The 27,643-nt window shown below is 40.8% G+C and overlaps 1 protein-coding gene across 3 annotated transcripts in view; it reads right to left on the bottom strand.

The window, feature by feature from the left end:
* Positions 1 to 8,860: 8,860 nt before the first annotated feature.
* The window catches only part of SYT9 (synaptotagmin 9), a 66,869-nt gene continuing 48,086 nt past the window's right edge, over positions 8,861 to 27,643 (bottom strand). The window contains exons 4-8 of one of the 3 annotated variants that reach the window (XM_038138310.1): positions 17,312 to 17,432; positions 16,112 to 16,283; positions 15,404 to 15,533; positions 14,675 to 14,831; positions 8,861 to 13,674 (exon numbers count right to left, since the gene is read on the bottom strand). In XM_038138310.1, the coding sequence (XP_037994238.1) occupies positions 14,724 to 14,831; positions 15,404 to 15,533; positions 16,112 to 16,283; positions 17,312 to 17,432 (531 nt within the window). In that variant the 3' untranslated portion in view covers positions 8,861 to 13,674; positions 14,675 to 14,723. The remainder of the gene's footprint in view (positions 13,675 to 14,674; positions 14,832 to 15,403; positions 15,534 to 16,111; positions 16,284 to 17,311; positions 17,433 to 27,643) is intronic. The other 2 variants (XM_038138311.1, XR_005257086.1) reach the window with 2 other exon arrangements.

Genomic DNA, 27,643 nt, shown 5'->3' with positions numbered 1-27,643 from the left:
CTCCAGGTTAGCCTGGACTAAGAACCTTCCAGCAAACCCCATGGAAATCTTCCCTCAGAGACTGGATGGAGTCAGCAGCACTTTGTGCTTTCTCAGCAGATGGCCAGAAGGTCTCCAAAAATTAGATCTGAAGGAAGGGCTCTAATTCTGCCATCTCAAAGTCGTGGCTGTGACCAGGTCACAGCACTGCCCATGGAATCTGCCACGAGAGCTCCACCAGACGCCCAAAACTGCAGAACATTCAAAATGTACCAACAGAAAGGGCAAAGTTTATTAGAAGTCACAAATTCAAAAATCATAGATCACGTCAAGGCCACATGAAAAATCTCCTGAAGTCTAAACACAACTAATATGGATGAGTTAATTTACTCTCTCATCCTGAATATTCTGATTTTTCCAGATACTTTCTCAGAAACAAAGTGAAAGCTGAGATGCTCACCCAGTGTCTTGGTTCTGCCTTGACTGTAAGGAAAAATTCTGAACACATAACACTGATGAGAAAAAAAAAAAGCTAATTTTTGTGTCATTAAAAACCAGAATGCATTTAAAGGCATAACAAAAGCATTTGGATGGAATTTAGGTGCCCAAATCCATAGCTGCTGTTTTGAATCTTTCAGTGCTGATGATACATTGTTGTGAGATTTGGGAAAGGATTAGATCTGTGAGATGACAAGGATTTAAGTAACTCTTCAGAACTGGATGAGGAGAATCAGTGTCTGAAGAAGACCTGGATACCCAGTTATATTTTACATGAAAAAGATAATGAACAAAATACAGAAAAAGCCTTGGACTGCAGCTGACCAGATGTCTGCTGGAAATACAAGAGAGAGGAAACAGTCCTGGATGGTCCTGACTGCACACTGGCAGGTCTTGCTCAAATAATAACAAGTTATGCAGGAAATATCATAAAATTACACAAATTCTCTAAAAAACCATTGCCTTTAGTTTTATAAGTTTCCAAGTATTTTTAGGATTTTTTTTTATTACTGTTCTTAGACATTGTCAGTAATTTAGATAATCATACTTGTACAAAATTTTGAAGATTATAACTTCTTAAATGATGTTTATTGTGTTATGTAAATGTTCCCTTTTCAAATTTTATAGTGGCTTATTTACAATTGGGCAAACATAATGATGGGTTATTGGAAATATCTCAATTTTCTCTGAATTTGTTTCAAGAGTAATTTAGATTAATGAGGCAAAAGCAGCCTTTTTAAAATCAGTTATAAAAGTTTCTTTACTTTTCAGTTTCAGTTTCTTTACCGTTGCTGGCACCCTCTCCACTTTACCATCTTGACAGAAAAAAAAACCATCTGATGGGATTCCAGCTGAAGGTGTGGGCATCACTTTACACCTGTGAGGCAGCACAGGGTCTGAGCTCAGTATCAACACCTTTCATGGAACTTTCATGGGCAGGCTTGGAGCTGGAGCTAAGCTTTTTGCATCTAAAGTCCATTTTCAGGGGTAGGAAGCACTAGACACAGACTCTGAGCTGCGCCACTTGGAAATGATCTCTCCTTGATCTTCTGTTCCCTGGTTTTGTTGAAGGCTTAGAGCTTCCAAGCCAGTCGTGTGAATTTGTATGAAAACTCTCATTTGCATGTGTGAGCCATGCAAAATTCATGCTGCACAGGTGTCATCCCGGGGGACATTTCCTGATGCATTGGGCAGGATGCTTCTTGCTCAGAAGATGAAATAAATGGTTGATCCTTTGAAATACACTTTTCTAGGGGAGATATGATTAGTGGGACACATTTTGCATAAATTCTGTGTGTCTGAAGGAGAAATACACTTCCAATGAAAAGTATAAATACCCAGGGAAAACCTTCTATGTACGTGCAGCCAAAGGAGTTACAGGAAGGCAGAGGAAGGAGGAAATTACTTGCAAAAGGATGTGTGAAGTAAGATTATTTTGGAGATGAGAAATAGACCTGTACTTTGGAGATGAGAAATACACTGTACTTTTCTCAGCACTTCCCAGGACATGTCCTGTGTTTTTCATTTTATTGGCTTAGGGGAAATGCTTTTATTTCCAGAACACAAACCAAGGCACACAAGAGGAATGCCCAGAGTAGGCAGTGCAGAAGGAAATGTCAGGGACTGAAGGCAAAATACTCATATCAGATTGCATTCTTTTGTCCACACTGATACTGGAATTCATTCATCCAGTTCAGTAAAACCCAAACCCTCATCTTTCTAAAGCCACCACGGGGCTTTTTCCAGAGACACAGTGAATGATGTGAGGACTCATGATAGAAGAAGGTCATCTTCCTTGACTGGGCTTGTTCAGCTTCCTCCACATAATCAGGAGTGATGCCCACCACTCCTGACACCAGGATGTAGGAAAACATGTTTCTGACTTTATTTAATGAAAAAATATAACATGAAGGAGAATTTGTTTAGAGGATTACCCGGGCTGTGATTTATAGTTAAAGATAGATCAAAGGAAATACTGCAAAGCTCACTTCATTTTTTAAAGATAATATTTCTTGGTCAGGTAGCCTCAAATTAAATATTGCAAAGTCTCACCATTTTCTTGTGTAGAAGATGCCACTATAGATGGATTTCTATTTTGTCTGGATTTCCCACCCTTCCATTTCTGATGTGTTGACATTAGGGTATTTTTAGGACTTCATATTTTCCTGGTTTAGTAGCATCAGAGTGCTGTGAATAGCTTAACAATTCACTGGAACTTTACAGTGTCTTAACCTGAGAGAACAGACTCCTAATTATAAGCTAATTACCAACTGAGCCCTGCTGGTTCTCACTGGAAATGGGGCATTCCTTTACATCCCTGCCTGACATTACTCACAATTACTGTAACACAAGCACAGCCATCAGTAGGGGGATGCAGAAATCTTTACATTGGAGGAAAAGAAGTCTTTGTGCCAGAGATGATCTGCATGAAGGACAGATAAGGGAAATTTTACCAGCAGCAGAAGGGAAAACACTAGAAACTCAAGGTCCCACACAGCTTGTCCATCAGCTTGCAGGCACTGGTGATGCTGTGAAGGCTCCAAAGGCCCATCAGGGGAGGGTGGGTGCCTCCTGCTCTCACTCTGCTGGTTCTTTCCCCAGGAGCCCCGAAAGGGAACGCTGAGTTCTCCCTGCAGAGCATCCCTGGCACAGGGCTGCTTCAGAGCTGTCACACTTGGCACAGGAATCGTGTCAGGAGGTGGAAGGAGATCAAGAGGGTAGCAAGCATTTGTTTTAAGCTTTTGAAATACCAGTCCTTTGATTTTGCACACCTTTTACACACCAGTCCTTCGATTTTGCCTGACACACAGCCCTGGGCAGCACGAAAATGTGTGTTTATGCACCCCCTCTCCTGTCCTGTTCCTTCGGTAAGCAGATCAGAACGAAGAAAGCTCAAAAGTTTTATGAGTGTCTGATGTGTCTGTTTGGTTGTAGGAAAAAAATTTAAAAAAAAATGAAAGTCAAAATTGGGATGTCTGGGCAAAATTCTGGAGCAAAAAGGCTGTGCTGCCAGGCTGAAGTTGTGATGGCAGATGCAGATTGGTGCCCAGAAAATAGGTTTGGGATCAATTAGCTTTTATCCCACGTACCTGCAGTGGATAAACCAGACTTGATTTCACCCCTCAATGAACAACTTGGTGATTGTATAGCCCTCCATGAAGAACAGAGATAAAAGGCTCTGCTTGGAGCTCCAATCTCCATAGAGGAATTATGCTTTCCCTTAGTTATTCAATAAGCATGGTGATTTTTCACTTGGAAACAAATTTTTGTAGGTTCAGGAATTTGGGAATCTGTGCAGTTCCATTTATGGGCAGGATTAGATGGTAATGATTTAATTGATGGTTGAGCATGCAGACAAACCATGTGCAAAAGATCTTTTCAATAATTATATCTTTTCATGGAGCAACAGGTTTTTGTAATTTAGGTTCCAGACAGTAATTACAAAGCAGATGCTATTTTAGGCACAGTCTGCAGCACACCCTTGGTACTTACTAGGAAATTCAAAACAAACCCAAAGCCACTGCTGGAACACTTGAGGCAGAAAGGTGAATTAAACAGAGGTAATGTGGAATCACACATGAATTGTTATGAGTATCGTGTGTATTATTATGATAACCTCCATCTGGGGTCACTGTCATGGAGCATGAATGGTTTGGGTGGAATGATTTATTTTTTTTAATGTATTGCATCAAATCTTCTGTGTCAAAAACTCAGGTTTTGTTTGCAGGCATTGGATGTGGAAAAGAAAGGATGAATTGTTTCCTGGTGTGGAGGTTTGACCCACAGGAGCTGCTCCCTGCATCTACCAACACCTTACAATGCAAACAGAGTACACAGATTAAAACTGAGGCTTGTTAGCAAACTGGGAAAGCCATTCATGTGACAGGATGTTAGGGGAGTGGGGTGAGAGAAATAATGCAGTTTTGGAACAAGATAATGCCATACTCTGAGAAACATGAGGCATTTTACTTCTGTGAGGAGCCAGGAATTGTCAGCACTGAATACAGGGTGTTTTGCCCACTGAAGCGCTGCTGACTCCTCTTAAACCCTGAAATGTGGGGTTTACTCAGGTGATTTACAGCTTTCTTTTTTTTTTTTTTTTTTCTTTGTCACAAGTAATTACCCTTCTTGAAACTGTTCACAGCAGGTGCCAAAGGGGGAAGGAAATTAATACAGAGCTGTAAGTGCAAATCCCCTTTCTTTAGAGTCCCTTTTTCTTAAGGACAGCAGCATTAGAGTTTGCTGTGCCTTTGGATTAAATAAAAATTCCAGAAGATATTTCTCATTTAATTGTTGTCATTTGGACAGCTGGATGGTTGTGTCTGTTCCCCTGAATCTTCTGGTAACTCCTTTTATAAACACAGCTCTCTCACTTGTCTCTTTGCTCTCTGTGTGGCTGAACATTACATCAGACAGGTGTCAGAATGTTCTGACATCTCAGGCTGTGTTATGGCCTCAAACATTTTATTAAGATACTTATTCAAACACCTGGAGACACCAAATGTTTGATGTCTTCAGGAACAGACATAAGTAGCTATTGATTTTGTGATTTGCTGTCACCTTGGATTTTGCAGCATTCATCAAAAGTGTTTCAGGCCTGGCCATTACTATTAACTCATTAAATTGAAAACTGGCAACTTAATTCTGTCGTGTCCTCACATCCTGCAGCAGTCCTGACATCCCTACAATTTTGGAGTGTTACCTGAAGAGCAAACACACGCCTTTGTAATGAAGATGTTATTGCTGTGAGGTGAGTGGCAGATGAAATGTGAGTGAAGGCTGAAGCAGCTCATTACCAGCCCTGTCTGCTGGACCTGGGCTCACTGGGAGAACTCACATGTGAAGAATGAGAACAGCCGAACCCATCTGTCCAGGAAAAATCACTGAGGATGAGGGAAAGGTTTTGAGGATAGGAGGAGGCAAACCAGCAGGTATCAGAAGTAAAAAAAAAACCCCAAATAATAGTAGTAGTAATAACAACAACAACAACAAGAATAATAATACCAGCTGACAGTTAAAATGAAAATCTGTCAGGCATATATCTAGATACAGCTTGGAAGTTATTTCTGCTGGCAGTGGGATTTCCAAGGCAAGTGGTCTCAGATCTTCTGAAAAGCCACAGAACCTTTGAAGGTGCAGCTGAAATGTGCTGCTCTGCCTTGGCAGGGCAGGGGCAGAAAAGGGAGTGGGGCAGAGTGGGGCTCCAGTTCTCAGGCAGATTGGAGGAAATGGAAAAGCAGTTCAGCAGAGCCCCACACCAAATCTTAAACATGCTCCTGATGAAAGGAAGGATTTTTTTTTTTGAGAATTCTCAACCTATTATTTGGAACAATAAATTTTTATTTAAGATGGATTTATAGTAAGATTAGGAGGAATTAACTTCCTGTCCTTCCTCATCAAGAGATGATGCAGCTCCAATGTCATATTGGAAATTGCTCCTTCTGTTTCAATCCACTTTAACTTTTCAAGTAGTTTAAGTAGTGTAGAAAGGGAAGAAGTCTTGGGGCATTTACAAACAATTGGGTAAAGAGGCAAGAAATGAATTAATTTGGGGAAATCTGACAGAAAGCCTTAGCTCCTGATAAGAATAGCAAAACTTATTTTATTTATTGTCCAAAATTGTATTTCTAATTGGTTCAGGGCCAGACTTAAAAAGATGTTCTGAGGACTTACTGTTCTTTTCCTGAAATGTGGTCTATATTAAACCCACTTGAACTGAAAGGAAAATGCCAACATGTTTGGAGAGCTGAGGTTTTGAAGTGAGGAAATACCAATATCAAAGGTTATCTTCTGGCAGATGTAAGAGATATTTCCACCAGGACAGCAAATATTTGGACTTGAGTTTCACTAAAATACAAAAACTGATTGGTGAGTTTGGAATTTTTTCTAAGCTATGTGACTATTCTTCAGATGCTATCTGTTTTTTTTTTTAACTATTATTTTATGTTGGGAACGATATATTATTTTTTTTAGGAAGGTAAAAGTTATTGAAAAGGATCCAAACTGTTACATTTTGAAAAGATGGTTATTAAAATTATATTCCATTTTCAGGATGGAATGGCTACCTAATGTAGCTGAACTCTATTTAATATATTGCTTTAAAACTTCTTTTGTGTCAGTTACCAGAATATAAATGATAGGATTAGAGTAACCTTCTTGAAGCAGAATTTTGCCTGCTAAATTGAAAATGACAAGATAAAGGTTCAGTATAGAATTTGTTGTTGTTATTATTAAGAATGGTCACTCCAACAAAATATTTTTATTGACAGTTTTATCTTTGGGTGAGGATCTAACACTAGTTAGCTTATTGACATTTCTGATGCTTCTAAATGGTTTTTTAATATGAGACAGCTTCATTCAAGCTTTTTGAACCAGACTGTGCAGGCACTTCTGATGTCCTGGAACATTTACAGATTTTCCTACATGTGCTGGTATTGGAACATGAATTCACTGAATGTTTTTTGGCAAGTTATGAAGTGGTTTAAAGCCCTGACCTTTTGGATGGTGTGGTGGGCTAGCTTGAAGTGTGTGGTTAATTAATATGGGAATGATAAATGCATAAGTGCACCCAGAGAATTATGTGATTCTATTTAAATGGCAATATAAGAACACCAATCAGGGAGAAAAAACATGCGCTGCTTACATGAGAAACCTCTGCTAGGGCCCACTGTGACAAATTTCAGTGACAATATTGTCAGAGGTGACAGGAATTCGTTCTCAGAACAAGACACTCTGATTTCCTTCCCCAGAAAGGTTACTTTTGGAGTCCCCAGGTTTCCTGACAGGATCCTGTCTTTAGGAGCAGAGCTTGCAGCCCTGTTCTGTGCCTCTGCTCCTTGCTGAGGCACTGATTTCTCTGTAGCAGCTCGTGTCCTCAGCTCTTGGGGGACATCCCTGCACTCCCGCTGCTGTCACTTCTGGCACTTCTCAGGCTTGCTGTGTCCTCACCAGGCATTCCCCCTGCGGGAAGTCACAGGCAGCAGCCAGCAGAGCTCCTCACTAACCAGCAGAGCTCCTCACTAACCAGGCGCCTCCCCTAATTTCCATCTCACCGCTGATCAGCTGGGCGGGATCACAGGGTTTCTCAGGTTCAAGGCTATGTGGGATGTCCTGCTATTGATCAGGCTTTTCCAGGGAGGATTCTCAAACTTTGGCTTGCAGTCATGAGCAGGCTGTTGCAACCACTGTCCCGTTTCTTTTCAAGTCTGTAGGCTACATATGAAGACTTAAAGGATGATTCTGCTGGAAAAGTGTCTCAGAAGGAGAAATGTGTGGGCCTGTTTTGACAGAGGAAGAGGCTTTTGCTTGCTTATTAACAAAGAGACAGAGACGTGCAAACCAGTATTACTGAAAGACATTAAAAACAATTTTGAAGTTCATACACCTCCTCTGCTGAGGTGTATTTTATAGCAACATATGGGACAGAGAGGGATAATTAACACTGCATTCACTGCCAGGGACAAAATTCCTATGGATGTGTCCCTTGCCAATCTTCCACCTCCCAGTACCCCAGCAGGAGTCTACCCAAGGCCTGAAGGTGTTCCCACTGTTAAGGACAGCACCCAGTTCAAAACTACAGGCTTGTTCTCATCTCTTTCCCATGCATCTGGGATATCAGATGTTCCCAAGAAGAGAGCAGAACGGAATTAATTTCTTAGTGGCACGGAATATTGTTTTGTGTCTTATCCCACGTGTCAGCAGCCCTGCATTAATGTGGCGTGTGCAAGCAGGCCAGATCTGCCAAATGAGGAGAGACTGAACTTATCCCTAAAGACACAAAGAGGTTCTTAATTAGAAGTCATGTACAGGCAGGGATCTTGCTGGTGGATATGTAAGTTCAGTAGGTGTAAAAGAGAAGGAAAAGGGACAGGAGTGCTACCTTTTTGGGCGCAGTTTGTGTGGTCATACAAGATATATTTTTGCTCTTTTCCATTTGTTTCTGGGCTCTGCCAGGGAGCCTCTCAGAATTTCCTGGAGCTACATGTCAGGTGTTGACAGGGGGACTGCTAATTTTGCCAGCATGCCATGCTAATTACTAATTTTGGTAATTTAACACAATGTCACTTGATAGATGCACTTCTGTAGCTTCTTGATTTTCTTCTTAATATGAAACATAGATAAGATTCACCACTGGCTGTCAAATAATTTTTCTGCCATGATGATTGTGGACATGGGATGAAACATGAGGAGGTTTCAGTATCCAAACTCCTAAATTATGTGTGAGTGCTGTAAAATTAAAAGCTTTTTCTCTCTGGCCTCATGTACTTTATCAAAAAATGTTATCTGTGGAGAAAAACTGAGCAAAAACATTTCCAAAGTGTTTTCTGGCTTTCTGAATAATGAATTGAACTTTAATATTTATTAAATACAAAATAGTAATAAATTACAATTGCACAATTTCTTACAGTTTTTATTAAGATCAAAACTTATTTGTTCAGACTAGATTTATATAAATAAATCACAGTACATTTTTACTTGTGTTCAGAAGATTGTAATACATATTACAAAATTAAGAATTTCTTTGTCCCTCAAACCATCACTGCGAAAAGAATCATGCATTATTTCTACTAAACAAACAAAATGCCCACCTAATTGAGAGAGCCTTGATACAGGTACGGCCCTGCTCTCCAAAAGTAGACATGAAACATAGAGATACCAGGACTACTTATTGAACAAGAAATAATAAAGTATAGTACAATGTTGATGTGTTATCAAAACCAAAAGTATACCAAAACAACACACCTCTCTTCACGCACCTTTGCAATGGGTATCGAGGATGGCAGCTGGCCGGCATGCAACCGAGTAAAACACCTCAGTTTTACAATGTCTACGTTGGAGCAGAAAGGAGGAGGAACTAAAGAGCCCAGACAAAACAAAGGAACAAATGAAGAGCCCAGATGTTTGCAAGTCCTCCCACCACCTCCCCCTCTGTGCGCCACCTTCGCTCCGCGGGTGACGCCTTCCCCGGGCAGCGCCGCCACCGCCCTCTGTGCTCCTCCAAGGAGATGGATGTGCTCCCAGAGAGCTGCAGGGCCCTGGAGAACTTCCAGCTGTGGTTCCTTGCCCAACCCACTGGATTAGAAAAGAACTGTGAACACAACTCCTGCAACTAGCCGGCCTTGGGTGCCGCTGGAATAGAGCTGGCACCTGGCACAGCTAGGCTCACGCGCTGCCAGGCTGTCACTTCAGCACCGAATTGTGGTGGCACTAATTGCAGCAAGATTCAAGGTGCTGCTGTCACCAAGTCTGTCCTGCTGCCCTTTTCTGCAGCACAGGGGGCTTCTATTAAATTCTACAGTATTGTGGATTACTTTCACTATATGATTTTTTTTTTCTACTAGATAAGAGAACCATTGTTTTCTTTCTTGATACTGAGATGCTTTTTTTTTGGCAATGAACTGTTCTAAGGGGGAAAAAAGCATTTCATCAATGACGCTTCAGATGGAGTCACCTGATCAGCTTTCTTCACTTCCTTCTGTTCAAACAAAATGTATTAACAACAAAGTCATTTCAGATGGATTTCTAGCTGGGTCAAACACTTGAAAAATATTTTTCAACTGAATTTCCTGGTCCCCATTTATTGTTTGTTACTTTTAAACCAAAAGAGTTTTCAGCTATTTTTTATTTCAGTTTTAGACACGTTCCCTCAGTGCTGGAATGTTGCTAGGTGATAAGCACGTAAATCAATACATCTCTTGTGTCTCTGGCTTTGGGTGCTCATGTTAATATAACTACATACCATGCTTGGCGTTTAAAACATATGAACTAAACCAAAGTAAACCAAATCAAACCAAACCAAACCAAAGAATAAAAACAACCCAAAACCCCCCTCAGCAACTATCCCTCAAGCCAAGAAGGGTGGACTAAAGCAACCTCTTTTTTTTTCATTCTTTTGCATTGGCCTTTGCTGTTGTTTCATTTTATATTGATCCAGGAGTTCCCCTATGAGTAGTTAAATTGTACCTCTACGTAACAAGTGTCTCACACATGCTGCTTTTGTGTTTTATGGATCTGCTGGCATGGAAAACGGAGCCATGCAATGGCTGGTAAGAACAGTTTAAACACTGGGTCTTCTATGCTACATATTGGTTTTCTGTTCTGGTAGTCCCTGCTTCCCCAGATTGAGATGAATGTTTGCTTATCCACTGCCAGGGCAATTTGCAGGGAAAAGTGAAACAAAATAAACAGCAGTGCTTTTAATGTCTTGTGATTTCGGTGGAAGCAGATAAAGAGATATCTGAGCACTCAGCTGCAGAGGAGATGTGCTGTGAGGGTTTTGTCATGGGAATATCAGGCCACTGTCCATGGTACTCGGCCTCACTGTCAGTAACTCTGAAAGTTTTCCCATTGCCACTCATTGCTTTTTCACAGAACAGCACCTGACATGGAGGCTTGTTATGGAAAACTAGAGGTAACAATTTAATAGCACGTTGTTAAAGAGCAAAATGGGATTAAAATCTTGCTGAGATGCATTTCTAAGCGATTTTCTTTTCTATTTTCGGGTTACGATACTTGTCATACAGTGTGATAATGCATTCACAGCAAATAAGAAAATAAATTAGGGTTTCAGCTTTGAAATCATTCCTGTGAGTCTACTGGTAATTACCAATGAGAATCATAGTTAAGAGAAAAAAAGACTGAGCAGCATTGGGACCATAGCTTTTCCTGGGTTTCCAGCTGAGTTTGTAGCAGAATTATCTATCCTCTGGTCCTTCCAGCAGGCTGTGGTATTATTGTAATACAGTCCAAAGACAGCAGCAGTCCACTGGCCAACCAGAACCAGAACAAAAAAACATTTAGGGTCTAGGGAATATCACTGGTTAAGTGGAGTATAAAGGTGAAGAGTGAAGTATCCAAATATAGAAAATATCTATCACTCCATAGATGCACTACTATGATAAGGCAGGTGTTTGTAAAAAGCACATAGTAATGCCACAGCCTGAGTAACAGTTTGCAAGTCATGAGCAAAAATTAGGAGAATTCAATAAATTTAGGAGGTTTTCCTCATCTCTAAGCCTTTGAAGTCTGCTGGATTCCACTTTAAATGCTCACTGTCACAGAGATTTCTTTCCCTGTTTTAGTAGAACTCCATTCAAAATAATTCTTTTGATGCCAGACTCTTGAGCGTTAAATAAACTGAGCATCGTGATAAAATAGAAGAACTGCAACCCACTGGCAATTATTTTTTCAGCTGATGTCCCTTTGAGCTGCTGGGGACAAATCCTAGAAAGGCTCCTGCACTTTTCCATGGACACAAATTGAGCCTGCTGTGTAGGTGTTTTCCCTTTTCCCAGCAGTTTCTGTTGCTAATATTGCAGTGGGAAGCGTGCCCACTCTGCGTTCCAGGCAGAGATGCAATGTAGAGTGATTTGTCCAGGAAATCAGAGAACTCCACTCCAAGGAAGAGCTCCTCCTCCTTTGCTCAAGCCCACCTCCCCTTGGTGTCTCCTGGGTAAAGAGCACAGGATTCTGCCTGGGGGGAGGCTGATGCATGGACAGATACGCACATTGTCATGTACCACTGGCCCCCTGATAGAAAGCTGGAGGTGCACTGAAACAGTTTTGCCATGGCAACATTATTTTCATTCTTTTGGAAATGCCCAGTGGTTGCCCTCCTGAAATTGTGCTTGGGCAGGTTTGGAAGTGCTGTTTAGTTTGCCAGGTATACCCTTGCCTGTGGTAGATGTATTCTCCATGGCGTGTCATGAGATTTTTGAGAACCACTGTGCTTACAGGAACTCTCATTTATACCTGCAGCATACATTTACAGCAGATCCAAGATCTCCTGCAAGTTCCATGATATTCTTTACCCACAAGTAATTCTGATTTTGTGGAAGATCCTCATTGGTAGGTTATAAAACTAATTTTTTAGACTTGAGATCAAAATGTTAGATATTTCTTTAAATCTATGCATGCATATTTGTTTCAGCACAGTTGCAGGTCCAAAATGCTTGGTGAGCACTCATCACATACAAGATGTGAAGCAATGTGTGTGCACATAAACTCATCTGAACTCTATCTAATGACCAGGGCTCCCTCTCTGTAAGTACACAGCAGACAGCTGTATCGTATAAAACATCCATACTTTGCATTTTCATCTTTTAAAGAAGAAATTCCCATGTAATGACCGGAGTCAAGTTCTCTGAAGAAGACACTGGAGGATGAGAGAACTCCATGCATGGCTGAATGAGTGGTGAAAAACTTATTCCAGGGTCTCCTGCTTTGGGGTACAAATTTCATTACGTGACAAAATGCAGTGCTTTGATTCATTTTCTTTTAATGGTCAGAATTTGTCAGAATTTACAATATACCATCATGTAAAACAGCCCTGCTAACTCTACCACAAATAATAAAGGAAGTCTTCACAGGCACTATATATTTGGAACAGCATTTTCAGACGACATGGGGTGTGTGTGTTTGTTTGTATGATCCAGCATTGCCACCTGGGACACGCTTCCAACAGTTTGCAGCGTCGTGGACACGACTCTGAAAAGGTTAACTGGAAAATCATCCACAAAGGTTGAGGACTAACAACCTCCATGTTATACAGATGGTTATCTCCCTTCTCAAAGAACACACTGTCATTACAAATACCATATGCATCTTGTTCTCACCCAGCAGAACTTTTTTTAGAGTTTTTCAGATTTGAAGGATTTCTGCAAGGAACCATCAGGTGAAAGGAGGCACCAGCTGAGACTGAGGACACAACTTGTCATTAAAAAAAAAAGTATCAGATGGCAATCATTCTTAAAAAAAAAATACTTAGAAAGCTAATCATTCACAATACTGCACCTTTTTTGCAAATACAAGGACAATATTTGTTGCTGCTTCCCATATTTGTTGGTTTACATTGCTATCATTTTGCTTGTAAACCTGGGTTATTCTACTGAACAGAAATGATGACTCGAATTTGGGTAATGCTTACGACCATACAAATAATCTATCAGTAGCAGTAGTGTCAGCTGGAGAATTAATGCTACAAGTGGATAACATCACGCTATTTGAAACCAATAGCTCTTCACACAGTAGAAGACTGAGGGTCCTATTCAGCAAATACTCAGGGTCCTATGGCTGTGGCCACAGAGGTTCCAGAAGCTCTCGCTGAGTCTAATCCTGATTCAGGAACCAAAATGATATGCTGTGTATGTATTTCTCTGCACAGCCTGGATGCGCTGGACACCCTCCCCCACTTGATTCCTGGGAAGGAAAGAAATATGTCTCTGTTTAGCTTTCATTGACATGAAAAGCAATCCACAGTAATGAAATCTAAAGAAGTTAGCCAGGCATGTATGAAAAGAACAGGATGCCTGTGAAAAGGGAAGAGCTGTCAAAACCTAATTGTGGGCTCTGGCTGCAATGAAATTTATCAAAGAGGGAAGACAGGTTGGATATAAGGATGTAGACAACTTCTGCTAAGAGACACTTGTTGTGCTCTGGGCAATAGTAACCCTTACACCACACCTCGTGTGCTGTGTCAGGACATTCCTGTCAACACCAGGCTGCAGCTGAGAGCTCCCAAAAGCCCAGGTCAGCATTTCAAGCGTGGCACTTCAGCCAGCATCTACCCTGTCACTGGGGGCACAAACACGTGGGCAGAGCTGCCCCACTGCTGGCAGCAGCTGTGCTGAGAAGGCATCGAGCCTTCCTCCTGCCACACAGCCTGTGGGCACTCCCTGCTCAGACTGTGCCACTGTGGCACCAGGAAACACCATTCCTTATGGACACAGGACAAGACTGTGGGATTCTTCCCAGCTTGCAGCATCTTCATAATGCCTGACAATCTTTTCTGGAGCTGCCTATGGCCAGTGCTCAGAACCAAGCAGGGAAATCCTCAGTGGCACTGTGGTAACACAGCTGCACTCTGGTGCACAAAGTAAGCTCAGAGGGGCTGTGAACTGCCTGCCTCCAAGTATTAGTGCCCACAGCATCGTTCCTGGCTTCATATGGGTACTGTGCTCTTTCCTGTCTTTCAACATTGAGACCCATGACTCTGGGTCTGTTCATGAACAAGATACTTCCCTTTGACTGGGAGCACTGCCTGACTCAGCCAGTGAGAGCAACAATGGCAGCAAGTCATGGTAACTTTAGGAAGCAATTTAGTTTGATCTTTGATGAACTTCTGTGTCTCATGAATCAGGATTAGTGTTCCCTGTATTGGGGAGAGGATTAGACAGAGGGATTAAAAGGACATCTTTACCCCACTGGACTCTGTGGAATAGCCCCTGAGGATATGGCTAAGAAAGAGTTCAACAGGAATGCCAAATTTCTGCTGAATAGGTTAAAAGGGTGAGGAAGCCTCTTCGGCAGCCATCCAAGCGCAGAAGACCTGCATAACATTCCTGCTGAATAGGGCCCTAAAGACAAAAAACAAAACAAAACAAAACAAAAAAAAAGCCATAGGAACCTTGAAAAGCTTTTCTGATTTTGTCGCTTTTTATGAGCGCCTCAGATCTCCAAAGACACTTAAACATATTTTTGTCAGTGCAGTTAGGCATCCTTTGAGATGTGCTAGTGCCATGGATGATATATTCTTACAAGAAAAGAAGTCAAATGAGGTTGTTGTATATAAAAAAAATAAGCCCTGATTGTTCTGTAAACAAGGTCCATTGCTTTATATCAATTAATGGTGAGAGCTACACAAGATCTTATTTCAAAAGCAAAACCAAACCCTCGAGTGTGTAATGTTTGGTGTTTTCCTGTCCGTCTATTATAGACAACAATTACCTTCTGTCTCCCTAAAATTGAAAGGACCAGACTTAACTTGTGCGTCACACCTCAACTTTAAAGCCTTTCCAAACCCCTTTCTAGGATTTACCTCATGCACGCGGATCTTGGCTTTGCTCATAAAATTTTATCCAACTTCTAAAGCCGTGTGGGAGAACATTCAAGATCATTGCAAGGGGGAAGCAATGAATCAGAGCCTTACCTCCACAAGAGGATGCCAGTGAGCGATGGGCTTCCGAGGGTACGAGAGCATTTCGTTCCAGTGGTCGCGACCTAGACTCTCTGCGTTGTTGCCTACTTGACAGACTCCAATGACCTCATTGTGACCTACACTGTGAAAATGGTCCATAATATTTTTTTCTTAAAATTTTACCTTTGGAACCACACCAGTTGCATATTTCATCAGAAACCTTACCCGTGGGTTTTTAGGATTAATTCTTGCCTGGAGAACACAAAGCACTAGGAAATACGTAGGCTTGCTCTTTGTGTTTCCCACTGCTCAGAACAATTTGATATTTCCCCCCCTGTAGCACACAAAAGGTTCTTTGCCTGTGTTCTGTAATTAGCTGCAAAGGCAAACAGGCTCTAAGATACAGCTTTATAAACGGAGCATGTGTATGTAAAGGCTTAGCATAAACAAACTGAACATCAGTGCTTAAATGCCCAGTTACCTCAGTTCTGCCAAACACATCTGCAGCTTACTGATGTCAGTTATGGATGCAAATCTCTATTTTAAAACTTAGTAAGGAAGTTCTGCCTGGCAAAACAAAAAATTTGGAGACTTCTACCAAGCTCAACCTGACATTAATTCCCCGCTAATAGGGAAAAAAAAGTAACAACTTTCTTTCTGGGTGCAAATCCAGCGTGCAAGACTTTATCAGCCAATATTTGACAGCTACAGGCATCTCACCGGTCATAATCCATAACAGCTATCGACAAGTTAATTTGGTCAATGTTTTCTGGAGGGACGTCAAAGACTATGGCTTCATTGTAAACGGGATTTAGGGTGTTCCTCTTGGTGGAAGTTTTCCTTTTTTTCAGCCGCCTTCCTTCACACATTAAAGAAACCTTCACGTAGGGATCTGTGTGGGTCATAAGAACAATGCAGATATTTGACAAATGCAAATGGAAAGTGAAGGGAGACTTCTTGTGTGCCCATACCTGCTTGCAGGATTAATCTCCTGGACCTGACAGGAATTTGAGCTTCTCTGTCCCCATGGAATACACGGGAGGCAGTGCAGCTTTGAAAGCTTTACCTGGCTGACTGCTTATAATGAACTTTTTAGGTTCAAGAAGCAACTTGTTGTGTACCAACTTCTCAAAGGGTATTAAAATATCCACTGAAGCATGTTATACATGACTATTTTATACAACAGCCTGTGTATTCAGCCTATTTATAGCAGCCTAATTACTTGTTAGATTTGTAGGACAGACAGAAGATGACAATGTTTTTCACAATGGGATTTACTGATGTATGGTTAAATACAATTCAAAGTGCAACAATTAGTGGCTTATATTTCTCAAGAGAATTATAATTATTTTTAAACTCCTGAATATAGCAAAAAAAAAAAGCTATTTCTTTGTAGCTCCTTTCTGAGCTCTACAACTCCCTGCTAGTATTTAAAAGTAATCTATGAAATCTTATTTATGTTTATACTTTTTAGTGTGGGCTTTTGAAAGGGTTGCTGAAAGGATTCTGGGATGATCACCATTTTCTCCACATGCCAGCAACAGCAGAACTGGCTCAGTGGCTCTTGGGGACTGTCAGAGAGGGCCAGTCTGCCTCTGTGTCATAGCTGTAAAAGTCTCCTGCACAAATTCCCAGTGTTGGGAGTGTATTTTGGCCAGCTTGTTTTACTCTGAATTGCAGTGGCATTAGAAATAATAATCTTGCACTCCTTTTGAGAGAGCAACTTGTTTTAAGCTGTTGCTTGGATCTAAGCAAACTAAAATGTGTTATTTATTTCTCATCAACTCCTGTACTCAAGTAGAGCTCACAGTATAACCACCCCCCTCACAAAGAACATTCTGGGATTTGACAGTGTTGAATTCTGTGTCTTGGGACGGAAATGGGACTGAAATCCTGACTGAGCATCAAATTCATTCCTACCTGATGCTCCTGTGATATCCATTGCCTTTAGATTTCTTGCCTTTATTATTGTAATAGTTAGTCTACCAGCTGTTGGAAGGTAGCAGAGCGAAAACATAAGGTCACCAAGATCCACGTTATCCTGTTCCAAGAAAAGAAAGATAATGTGAAGCAATAATAACAATTTTTCTACTCCTAGCAGGTTTTAAAGATAAAAATATACCTTTGTGGATCTACAGTTATGCGGTAAAAGCTGAATTCTCATTCTGAAACATATCTGAAAAAACCAGCCATCCATGTGCATACAAAATTCAAGTCACTCTGTTGCTAGACCACCAGAGTTCTCCAGGGTAAATGAGGTTATAGTTTCTAGCAGTCCTTGGAGATGACAAACATTTAAACGATGAGGCACCCTGTGAGGGACTGGGAAACCTTTGTTCTATTTTATGTATTTCAGTGATTTGCCTGTTTCACAGACAAGCAGCCACAAATGTCTGCGCCTTTCTCTGTGGTCTGCAGGAGGAAACCCACAGAGACAGTCAGAAAAAAACCCCATGGTTTGGGCAGGACGAAGCTTTTTCCAACTCTTAAGTTTGCATGAACTCTGGTGTGACAGGTCTGAAGTGTCTATGGCAATGGGACAGTCCCCACCAGAAGAAGTGTAGGAGTTATTATTAATTGTTGATCATAATAATTACAACAATAACTTCCTGTGCCTCACACAGACAAGCTCCCTTAAGTAGATTTATCCATCTCTTTCATTGATAGAGTAATTTGCAACCCTTTCCTGTGTTGATGACATCAGGATTCCAGAAAAGTACTAGAAAATTTGCAAACCCTGTTTGTAGTTACAAAGCATCACTGTTTTTTTTTAAGAGGAAAATCCAGCTCTTTCATTTAAAAAATAGCAAAGGAAGGATTGCATCAAATGATTTCTTTGATTTGATTTGCATTTTTTGACTGAGCCGTGAATTCAGACTTTCACAGACCTGCTTCCTGTAACTTAATAATTCATTCTTGACTGAAAAAAAATAATTACCTGATCCTTGAAATTAGCAATTTCAAGGCCACATTCCAGGGTTTATAGGGAAGGGAAATGCAGCTGTTCTGGAGTATGTTCATCTTGCTTACTTGGCTTTGTGCAATAGCTTCTCTTCATCTTTCCCAAGCTGGTTCCTTCTCTGTCAGTCACCAAAAGCTGAAGGGTGGTGGATGACATAGAAGGAGAGGGAAAATACCTGGAAGGAGCCCCTAGCACAGGTTTGTGTCCGAGGCAGCTGCTGCCCACACTGATGCCCAGAGCCTGCGCAGTCACTTTGTGTCCCTCCATGAGTTCGCAGGGGACATAAGCAGGACAGAAAGCCTTGCTGGCACACAGCTGCAGAAAAATGTTGTGTCAGAAGGTAATTCTGCTCGGTCCAACCCCTTGCTCAAGAGAGGCACCTTTGCTTTAGCTCACAGCTCACTCAAAGGAAAAATCAAACAGGTACAGTCACTCAAAAGTGAGTTCTTTCCTTGTGCTGTCATTTAAGAGATGCAGTCAAAGAAGGAAAAGGCTGATATTATGGGCCATTTGTCAGGAATAACCAGCTTTTAACCCTATCACCTTTTCCATTCTGAAGATCAGTGCTTCAGGGTGGCTGAGAAGTTAATAAAGGCTGGGACAATATCGAGGTGGCTGCTATGACTCAGGCTGTTTAGTGCCTCTTGATAGCTCCCTTGGAAGCAAACCTGCTGCAACAAATTGTGCCTCAGACTCACTTGGTGAGAGGATCAAAGTGCTGCTTGGGATGCTGTGAGAAGTCCTGCAGGTTAAAGAGGTGTCAGCACATCCAGGAGAAATTTCTCTTGGCTAACACCTGCCCTGATCATTACAGGAAAATAACTGACCTCTGAAATTTTACCAGTGACCAGCTGGAGCTTGATGCCTACAACCAGGGAAACAGGAAGCAAAGTTTTCACTTGTCCTTCCCAGTGTGAGGGCAACTTCCATCACGTAAATGTACTTCCCCAGCTCGGAGGGGCTGAGCTTCACAGCTGTGAAATTCTCTCTTGTGCTGCAACTCTGAGGGGACCAGAATTTCATAAGCCATTTAAAGATGTTATTGACTGAAGCCATCTTTTGGGAGTTTGTCACTCTTGCAAATATTGATAGGTTGTTTTTCCTGAGTTGTTGAATCAGTCAGGTTTTCCCTGACCACAAAGAAGCCCATCAGGCATCTGTTGTTTTAACTGTGTATTTTGGCATAGTTCAATATTGTCAGCTGTGACATATTTATATGTATAAATATGGACAGTTATTGATTGGGGGTTTTACATAACTTTTTTGTAATTTATTTCTGTATTGTAGAATATCCTTCTTACATATTTTGTACTACATTATGTTAGACACTCAGTACATTATTACTTGATGCAGATATGTTTTGTTTATCTGAATACAAAATTCAGAGCCATACTCCATATTCAACTCCAGTGCTCCACGTGGTGACTAGGAATTCATTCTGTGAGTACTGTAAATTTACTGCCACTACCAAATACAGAAGTTTCCACTCCAGACTTGATCATCCTGAATGAACATCTAAAAAAAAATATTATCCAATTTTTATCAAGAAGTTTATGGGTAAATGAATTATTATACAGTTGTTTTAGGAATTGAATTCAAATGCTAAGAAAAACCAGAGAATCATAGAATGTCCTAATTTGGAAGGGACCCATAAGGATCACAGAGTCCCACTCCCATCCCTACACAGAACAGCCTGAAGAGTCATACCCTGCATATATAACTGCACAAATGAACTGCACAAATGAACTGCTTAGGAAAAGAATGGATCACTTGTGTTGAATACAGTATTAGGAACTAGGCCATAACATGCTTACCCACAAGCTTTGCCTTACAACTGAAAAATAATTGTCACCTGCACAGTGATGGGTTTTGGTTTTTTTAGCAAATGCTGTGATATATATAATATATGTGTGTGAGATATCTATATCATCTATATCTATATCTATATCTATCTATCTATCTATCTATCTATCTAATATATAATAATACTTTATTAGCTTCTTGAAAAACTACACTGGACAATATATGGGAAAAAACCGAGTTATACTGGAAACAGAGCCTGTGATTTCTTTAGTCTTTTCCAGTTGTAGAAGTTGTAGGTGTTGCAGCAATAGACCACAGATGATTGTGAGACTGTCTGTTCACAAGCCAATGCCTGAGAATGTGACTGGGCATTCTGACACACTGAGAAGCTGAAGGGCAGCTTCCAGGCAGCAGCAGGGAAGAGACACCTTTTGCCATGTAAATCCTTCTCTCAGTCTGAAAAAGAGGCCCTATCTTCTCATACTTTCATTTTAAATTGTAGGAAATTAATGGCTCCTCCATCATACTGGCTACTTGGAAAGGTTTTCTAAAGTTTGGAAAGGATTTTTATAACAGAGAGAGCCTTGCCCCATGCCCTGGCTGTTCCTCCCTGTCTTACCCCTATTTTCTCTCATCAAAGGGCAACACTGAAAATTGTTACAAGCAATGGGTCCTCAAGGTTCAGTTAGAAAGGTTTAATGAGGGGATGTTCTTCAGAGAGTCCCACCAACTTTGACTGCCCCCTGTGGTGGTGGACCAGCAGCCAAAGGCCTAAAAGCCGAAAAACAGAATCCTGACTCGAGCCGACAGAAGCCATGAGAAAACTGACAGCTCTTCCTTAGCATTATCTCTGGCTGACTGAGGTATTATTTGTTCTTTGGCTTCTTTATTTACTATTTGCTTTTCTAATGCATCTTGCAATCGCTCCATGAACTGCAAGTATGGCTCTGTAGCTCCTGGTTTATGGCCGCGTGGCTTTGAGCTGGTGTGGACATGTCAGCCGCTTTCAATATCACCTGCAATCCCAGACCTTTGGCCTGCTGTTTCACTGCCACAGCCCCCAGAATCTGCACGGGTGTGTTCATCTCTCGGGGGGATACAGGCACCATGCTCTGGCTGGAGAGCAGCCCTGTCACAGGCATGACCCTCACATCCAGCAAACACAGCTCTTTCCTGCAAATGCAGCTTTCTGACAGAACCAAAGTGAATGTATCAGAGCACAGAGAGGATTAGTGCACACCTTCACAAGTTTAGAGTCACTGAGCTACACAGCTTAAGCCACGGATGTCACTAAAGGTGTGCTGTATTTGCAAGAAATCACTTTGAGGAACAGAATTAGCAAGCGTAGAGGGCAGGATCTTCTGCAAGGATTAGTTCCTGTTTGAATTGAGTGCTTAGGCATTACTGTGTACGCTCCACAAAACTACAGGCACCACAGGCATTACACTGCCAGAGGCATTTTGGAATTCCTGCTTAGGAGAAGATTTCATAAATAGTGTAGGTTATCAAGTCATGCACGCTGTACTTTCCAAATTTGTGCCTAACCTCATGCAGTGTGGTTGTAATACCACACTGGACGTGTTACAGTGCAACTGTGACAGCTCTAATATAACCAGACCTAAAGGCTGGTCACTTTTATGAGTAACTCAAAAGAAAATAATCAGAAGATAATTAAAATGAAATTCTAATTTACTTATATGTACATGCTGTGTATGATTTTTCTTTTGGTCCCATTCAGCAGGAAGCATAACTAAATAAATATCCTCTAACAAACATACCACTCTCCCATTGTCCTCAAAACCTGCCCAGGTTCAGAGGTAGAAGCACAGCCTTTATTTTTAATCTGGAATCTGCCTGTTCCTGTATTCTAAAAAAAGGGAAACAAGATTGGGATCAGCTTTGCTTTTGCACCTGGGGTGAGGGCTGAGTGCCTTGATGTCGTGAGCTGTACCTTACAGGGAGACTCTGATAATCCCACCTGGATTTGTCTCTGAGCCCTTGCTGTGTTCCTGTACTTCTTTATTCAATGGAGCAAGGGCATGAAGCTTCTTCCTTGAAAATGTCCCAGTCTTACCTGGGAGAGTTCAAACCAGAGGTGTAAATCACAAGGTTTGCCAGAAAACTGCAAACGGGATGAATCCCATAATCCATGAAACCTCAAGGTCAGTAAGATTGCTGTTAGGAGCATGGAGACATGCCCCTCTCTCATATTATGCCTCCTCCTTGCTCTGTTCCTGGTGGAAATACTTGATACATTATAAAAGTCATATTTTTTTTACCAATTTTCAGTGGCTTCTACTGAAAGGGTTATCGTTCCTGCTTTTCCCAGAAAACATTTCAGTTTTTCCCCCTTGTAAAACTAACCCAAAATAAATACACCTTTGAAAATGCTGAACTGTAACAGTAACTCTAACAGTAGGCTTTTAGTCTATAATCACACATGATTTATAGTTTTTAAAATGATTCAATTTTGCTGGAGATTAGCCTGCAGGATTAATCCCTCCCCAGTACTGTGTCAGCAGCTCCATGCTGTTGCTTAGTGAGTACAACTCAGCATTTTAAACAGGGAGATGTGTAACCTCAAAGAGGATGGTGACTGAGGGCCCTGAAATGGCCTCACCTTTGATGCCTTTGAGGCTGCATTAAGCAGCTCAGGCTGGATCAAACCTCCCCAGTGAAACCTCCAAGTCACCTGGTTGTTAGGGATATTCTGACAAATGGGAATGGCATTTGGGATCAGAGCTCTCCTCTGCCTTCTCATAAATACAGCAGAGTGCAGAAAATGGGTATGGTAAAGCAGGCAGCAGGGGATGGAAGAAAACAAGACAATTTATATAATTCTGCTTCTGCCTCGGATCTGGAAGGAGATTTGCTGTCCCCGAGTTAGGCATTCATAAGGTTTGTGCTCATTTCTTTGGCAACTTGAGTTTAGTATTTCGGGAGCAGAGAAGCTGTGATGGGCCTGCACCACGCAGTGCCTGTGCCACTCTAATTAAAGCATATGTCTCAATTATACCAGGTTCCTCCCTTCTCCAGCTATAAAAAGACAGACACTACTTTTTCACTTTTCTGCTATGTTGCAAAACTAATTATGGGTTGTGAGGTGCCCACATGTATTTTTATGCATCTCACCAAGCTAACATTAACTGGAGCACTTAGCAGGCACTGGTGCCCTTGCTTATTTCCTATTAAGTCAGTAACTCTGGAGAGAGGTTTTCGAGGCAGAAGTGGTTTTGGAGATTTGCTAAATTCCTGCTGCTGTGTCAGAGCTGTCCAGCTCAGGTCATGGAAGCTCTGCACGCTGCCTCCTGTAGCAGTTGGACATGTCTCTGCAGAGGACACAGGAAAAGAGGAGGAGAGCAGAGGTGTCATGGAATGAGAAGGTGTGATTTGAATTCCACAGAAAGGACAGATTGCCCCTATTTTATTCAAGTCTCTCCTTCTTCTCCCCTCCAAGCTGAGGAGCATTAGTTGCATTTTAAACAACAATAAAAAAAATATTCCTAGTTATTTCCAAATCTTTCCTGGAATTAAGGGAATTATAATGTTCCAGTGCAAGATAAGTTTCACTGTACATCATTCTAATATTTGCTAATGAGGGGATTTGAATTTTGCAAGGATTTATTTCAGAGGAGGTTCACTCAGCTAAGGCAAGGATGAGTTAAGTACACTAGGTATATGTGTTAAGCCCAAATGACTTACACATGCTTTAAGTAGTGTTATCTGCTTTTTGGGATATACATTTATTAAATTACTTATCTGTGTTGAGAAGCCTGGGATAAGATTTGAGTGATAAGATACTAATTCTGCTGAGGAACATGTCCAGGACATAATTATTATACAAATCCCATAGACAATAATTTGCTTGGGAATGACAGTAAAGCTGAAGTATCTAACATGAAGAATTTGTGAAGTTAGCTCTACTTTTTTTATAATTTCATCAGAGTCATTTTGAGTTATATCTATGAGAAATATATACCGATAAAAACTCTTTTGAAATGTTGGATTTTAATTGAATTTGCATGTGACTAGAAGAGTGCCAGTTGCTTCTCATTACACATTTTGAGATGAATAGAAAAGATATGACTGGAAAATTCTATTTTCATGACATCTTAAATCAAAGAAATGAACCCTAGCAGAGGAGATATTTATTAATGCCTGAATCAATCCATATCTACAGAGATGTGATTAAGTAAAGTAAGTGGAAAATGGGAATGGCCTATCTTTTAGAATTATTCTTTCAATACATCAATGTCAGGCTATATTTCATGTTTTAGGTTAATTTTCAAGGGGTACCATTTTCTCACTGTGATTTCATTCTTTCAAAATTTTATTTCATTGTCTCTATTTCTTTTCTTTATGCTTTTCTTAAAAATGAAAGCAAATAGGCAAAGGAGCCTTTTGAGCTTGGTATGTCTGATTTCACTTGCTGGGAAAGAACATGAATAAACAATTCAGGAGCTTGTTTTCACTGCAGTGAAGGAATATGAGAAAGCTAAAGTGTTTGCATGTAATTCACTCTGGATTTTGCACTCACAGTTTCCTGAGCATTTTGGCAACTTCTCTATAAAGACAGCATCAAAAACAAAGTCAATACCATATCCTCTGTCTTCAGAGTGTGAAGACCTTTAACATGGATTTTTAGAGTTTGTGTTTTGGGGTTTTTTGGGTTTTTTTCCTCTCCTGATTCCATTATCCTTGTGTCATGACTACTTTTCTTTAATCTAGGCCACATAAGGAGGATTCTCCAGCCACAACTTTGTGCTGTGCCAGTCATTCAAGATGCCTCAGAAATGAGGCATGTGGGAGCCAAAGTAGGAGCCTTTCACTTCACGAAAACTCCAGAACAAATCCAGTCAGTGCCCTTGAGGAGAACATACTCCTAACTTTCTCCTGCCACCATGTCCTCAGCAGAATCAAGGACAGAGGCCTTTTCTTGTAGGTAATCAATGTACTTATCTCTCTAAAGACCCAACAACTCCACTGTCATCATTTATATCGTACAAATAAGGTGGCAGTGATTAAGTGAAACTTTCCAATTGGTGAGCTGCATATGATCCTTGGGATGCATTTACAGGATATATTTGTCCTTAGAGTCATTTAAGATTTTATTGATAAATTATGCTGTATTAAGATCCTTTTATAAAAGCCTCCATTCCATGGGATAAACTTTATCCCATACCTGTTCTTAAACATCTAAATATATATATGTTCTTAAACATATATAAAAACATGTATATATATATAAACATATATATGTTCTTAAATCCTATAGATTTTTACTGGTTTTGAATCCTTTATGCAGATTTGCAGCTCACAACAACTACAGTGGTTTGCTGAATCTGGGCCCAACAGTGAATCTAATGAATTATCCTGTAGCTATTGAGATAGAAATAATGTCTTAATTTGTTCCAAACTAAATTGATGAATGGCAGAGATAGTCTGAATTGAGCTAATTTAAATTAGCAGAGACATGACTGCAAAAGCTGGAGTACTTGTCCAGTTTGTGTGTGTGTGTGTGCCTGTGTCAGAAATTGATTTCATGGGGAAAGCAGAAATGAGGCCTTCTGAAAGTGAAACTTCTGTAGAAAGTTAATAGACATCATTTTTAACTCCCTTATCAGTTATTAAGGAAAGAGTCTAGAATTGGTTCTAAAGTCTTGCTAGTTGGCATTGTTGGCCAGAGAGAAAAGCTAATTGAAGTTTAAGTTTCTCCTTGCAAATTAAACTATTCCTCCGAAAGTTATGTTAGTTTCTTGAATTGTTACTGCCTTTTTAAAAATTATTCTGTGACTTGCCACTTTCTAGAAAATGAAAAGTTCAGTATAGATTTAATAATACAAAAATTTCTGCCCTGGCTCTTGTTTTCCAGGCTGCCTTGGATAATTTTGGCTGGTGCTGGGAGGCAGAGTGTGTTTATGGGTGGGTGTAGGACAGGGAAGGCTTGAAAAGTAGAGGCAGTAACTGTGCCTTGATGATGGAATGTACAAAAATGTCACAACCTGTGAGACATGAGTTCACAAGCTGGGTGTTGTGGAGAAACTGGCTTCTCCTTTTCTCCCTCCTTGAGGTTTCCCCACCTCATCAGTGCTCACACCTTTGGGATGACACTTCCAGAGCCTCCTGAGGGTGGGTTTGCTTTCCCACTGCTAAAGCTTTAAGGGGAGCACTCTGGCACAGAGCTGAGTCAGACCTTTCCCTCTGCAGGGAAGGCAGAAACGTTGACAAGCTTGGGAATAGCAATGAAATGCAAATTGCCCTAGACAGGAATACGTGTTTGGAGGGCATGTGCTTTCTCAAAAGGAAATGAGGAGGGAGCTTCCACTGGGAAAAATAAAGAGTTTTGACGTCAGGTGAAGGTGGTAGAAATGGAAGGACAGGTAGGTCAGGCAGACAGGGAATGTTCCACAGAGGGCAGTGTCACAAACTAGTAGAACGCTGCAGTCTGGAAAACTGGGACACTGACTGGATTTGTTCTGAAGCATTCATTGCCTAAATTAAGGACAAAAGTTTTTATCAATGTCCACCAGCATCTGTCATGCGAAAACCAGTAATTCTTCCACAGGCTGTTACTCATTTGGATTAGACCTCTATTTTTTGTGAAAGAGTGGGACTGAAATGACTAAAGTGAAGCAGAGGTTAATGGCACTGTAGGATGCATTACCTTAAACCAGTTTAACCTGGGGGGGCCAACCTTGCAGATTAAAAAGAAAACTTCTAGTGAACATCACAGAGATGGAAAGAGATGAGACAATAAACTCCCATAGTTTCAAGGCTAAAGGCTGGTTTGTTGTATGAAGGAGAGGCTAAATTATGTGTTAAGTGTTCAGTATCTCTAGGCAAACATGAGCTTGAAGAAAATGAAGCAGCAAATCCATTCTAATGCATAAAATTATTTCTACCACGAATTATTTGCCAGTTACCCTTTGCTTCCATTCTGACATAAGCTGAAAGATATGTTCAATTATCTCCATATACCACTAATAATGAAAATTTCAAATACATCCAAGAAAAATTGCAAGGGAGAAAGCTGGTTTTAAAAGGAAGTTAACTAATCAAAATGTTTTAATCCAAAACGTCTTGCCTGTTAATTTTTTTTCCCCCTAGTGTGTTAAAATGAAAATGTCAATTTAAACTGGATCTGTATGCAAATGAATGGATTGGCCTTTCACTCTACCTTGAGTTACAATGGCTGCACGTGAACTTACAGCTCCACTAAAATATGAATTTCATTCTCAGTGCAGGCATTTTGTGTTGTGCAAAGCAGCTGTCTGTTACATCGTGTATTCTGAGCACATCACTCTGAGGAGAGAAACTAAGTACCTGGGTAATGCTGCAAAAAGATGGAGAATGTCAAAGTATCAGGGAAAAAAAAGTTCTCTTCAGTTCTTTTCAGTTGTGGATGTACACACGTTCATTACCCTCACATTTTATGTTCTGTACTGACTTTGCTCCTCAGGCTTAGCAAACAGAGTTCACAAAATGGA

Source organism: Motacilla alba, chromosome 5 (genome assembly GCF_015832195.1).
Source record: "Motacilla alba alba isolate MOTALB_02 chromosome 5, Motacilla_alba_V1.0_pri, whole genome shotgun sequence".
Taxonomy (NCBI): domain Eukaryota; kingdom Metazoa; phylum Chordata; class Aves; order Passeriformes; family Motacillidae; genus Motacilla; species Motacilla alba.
This window is presented reverse-complemented; position numbering and strand designations above follow the sequence as displayed.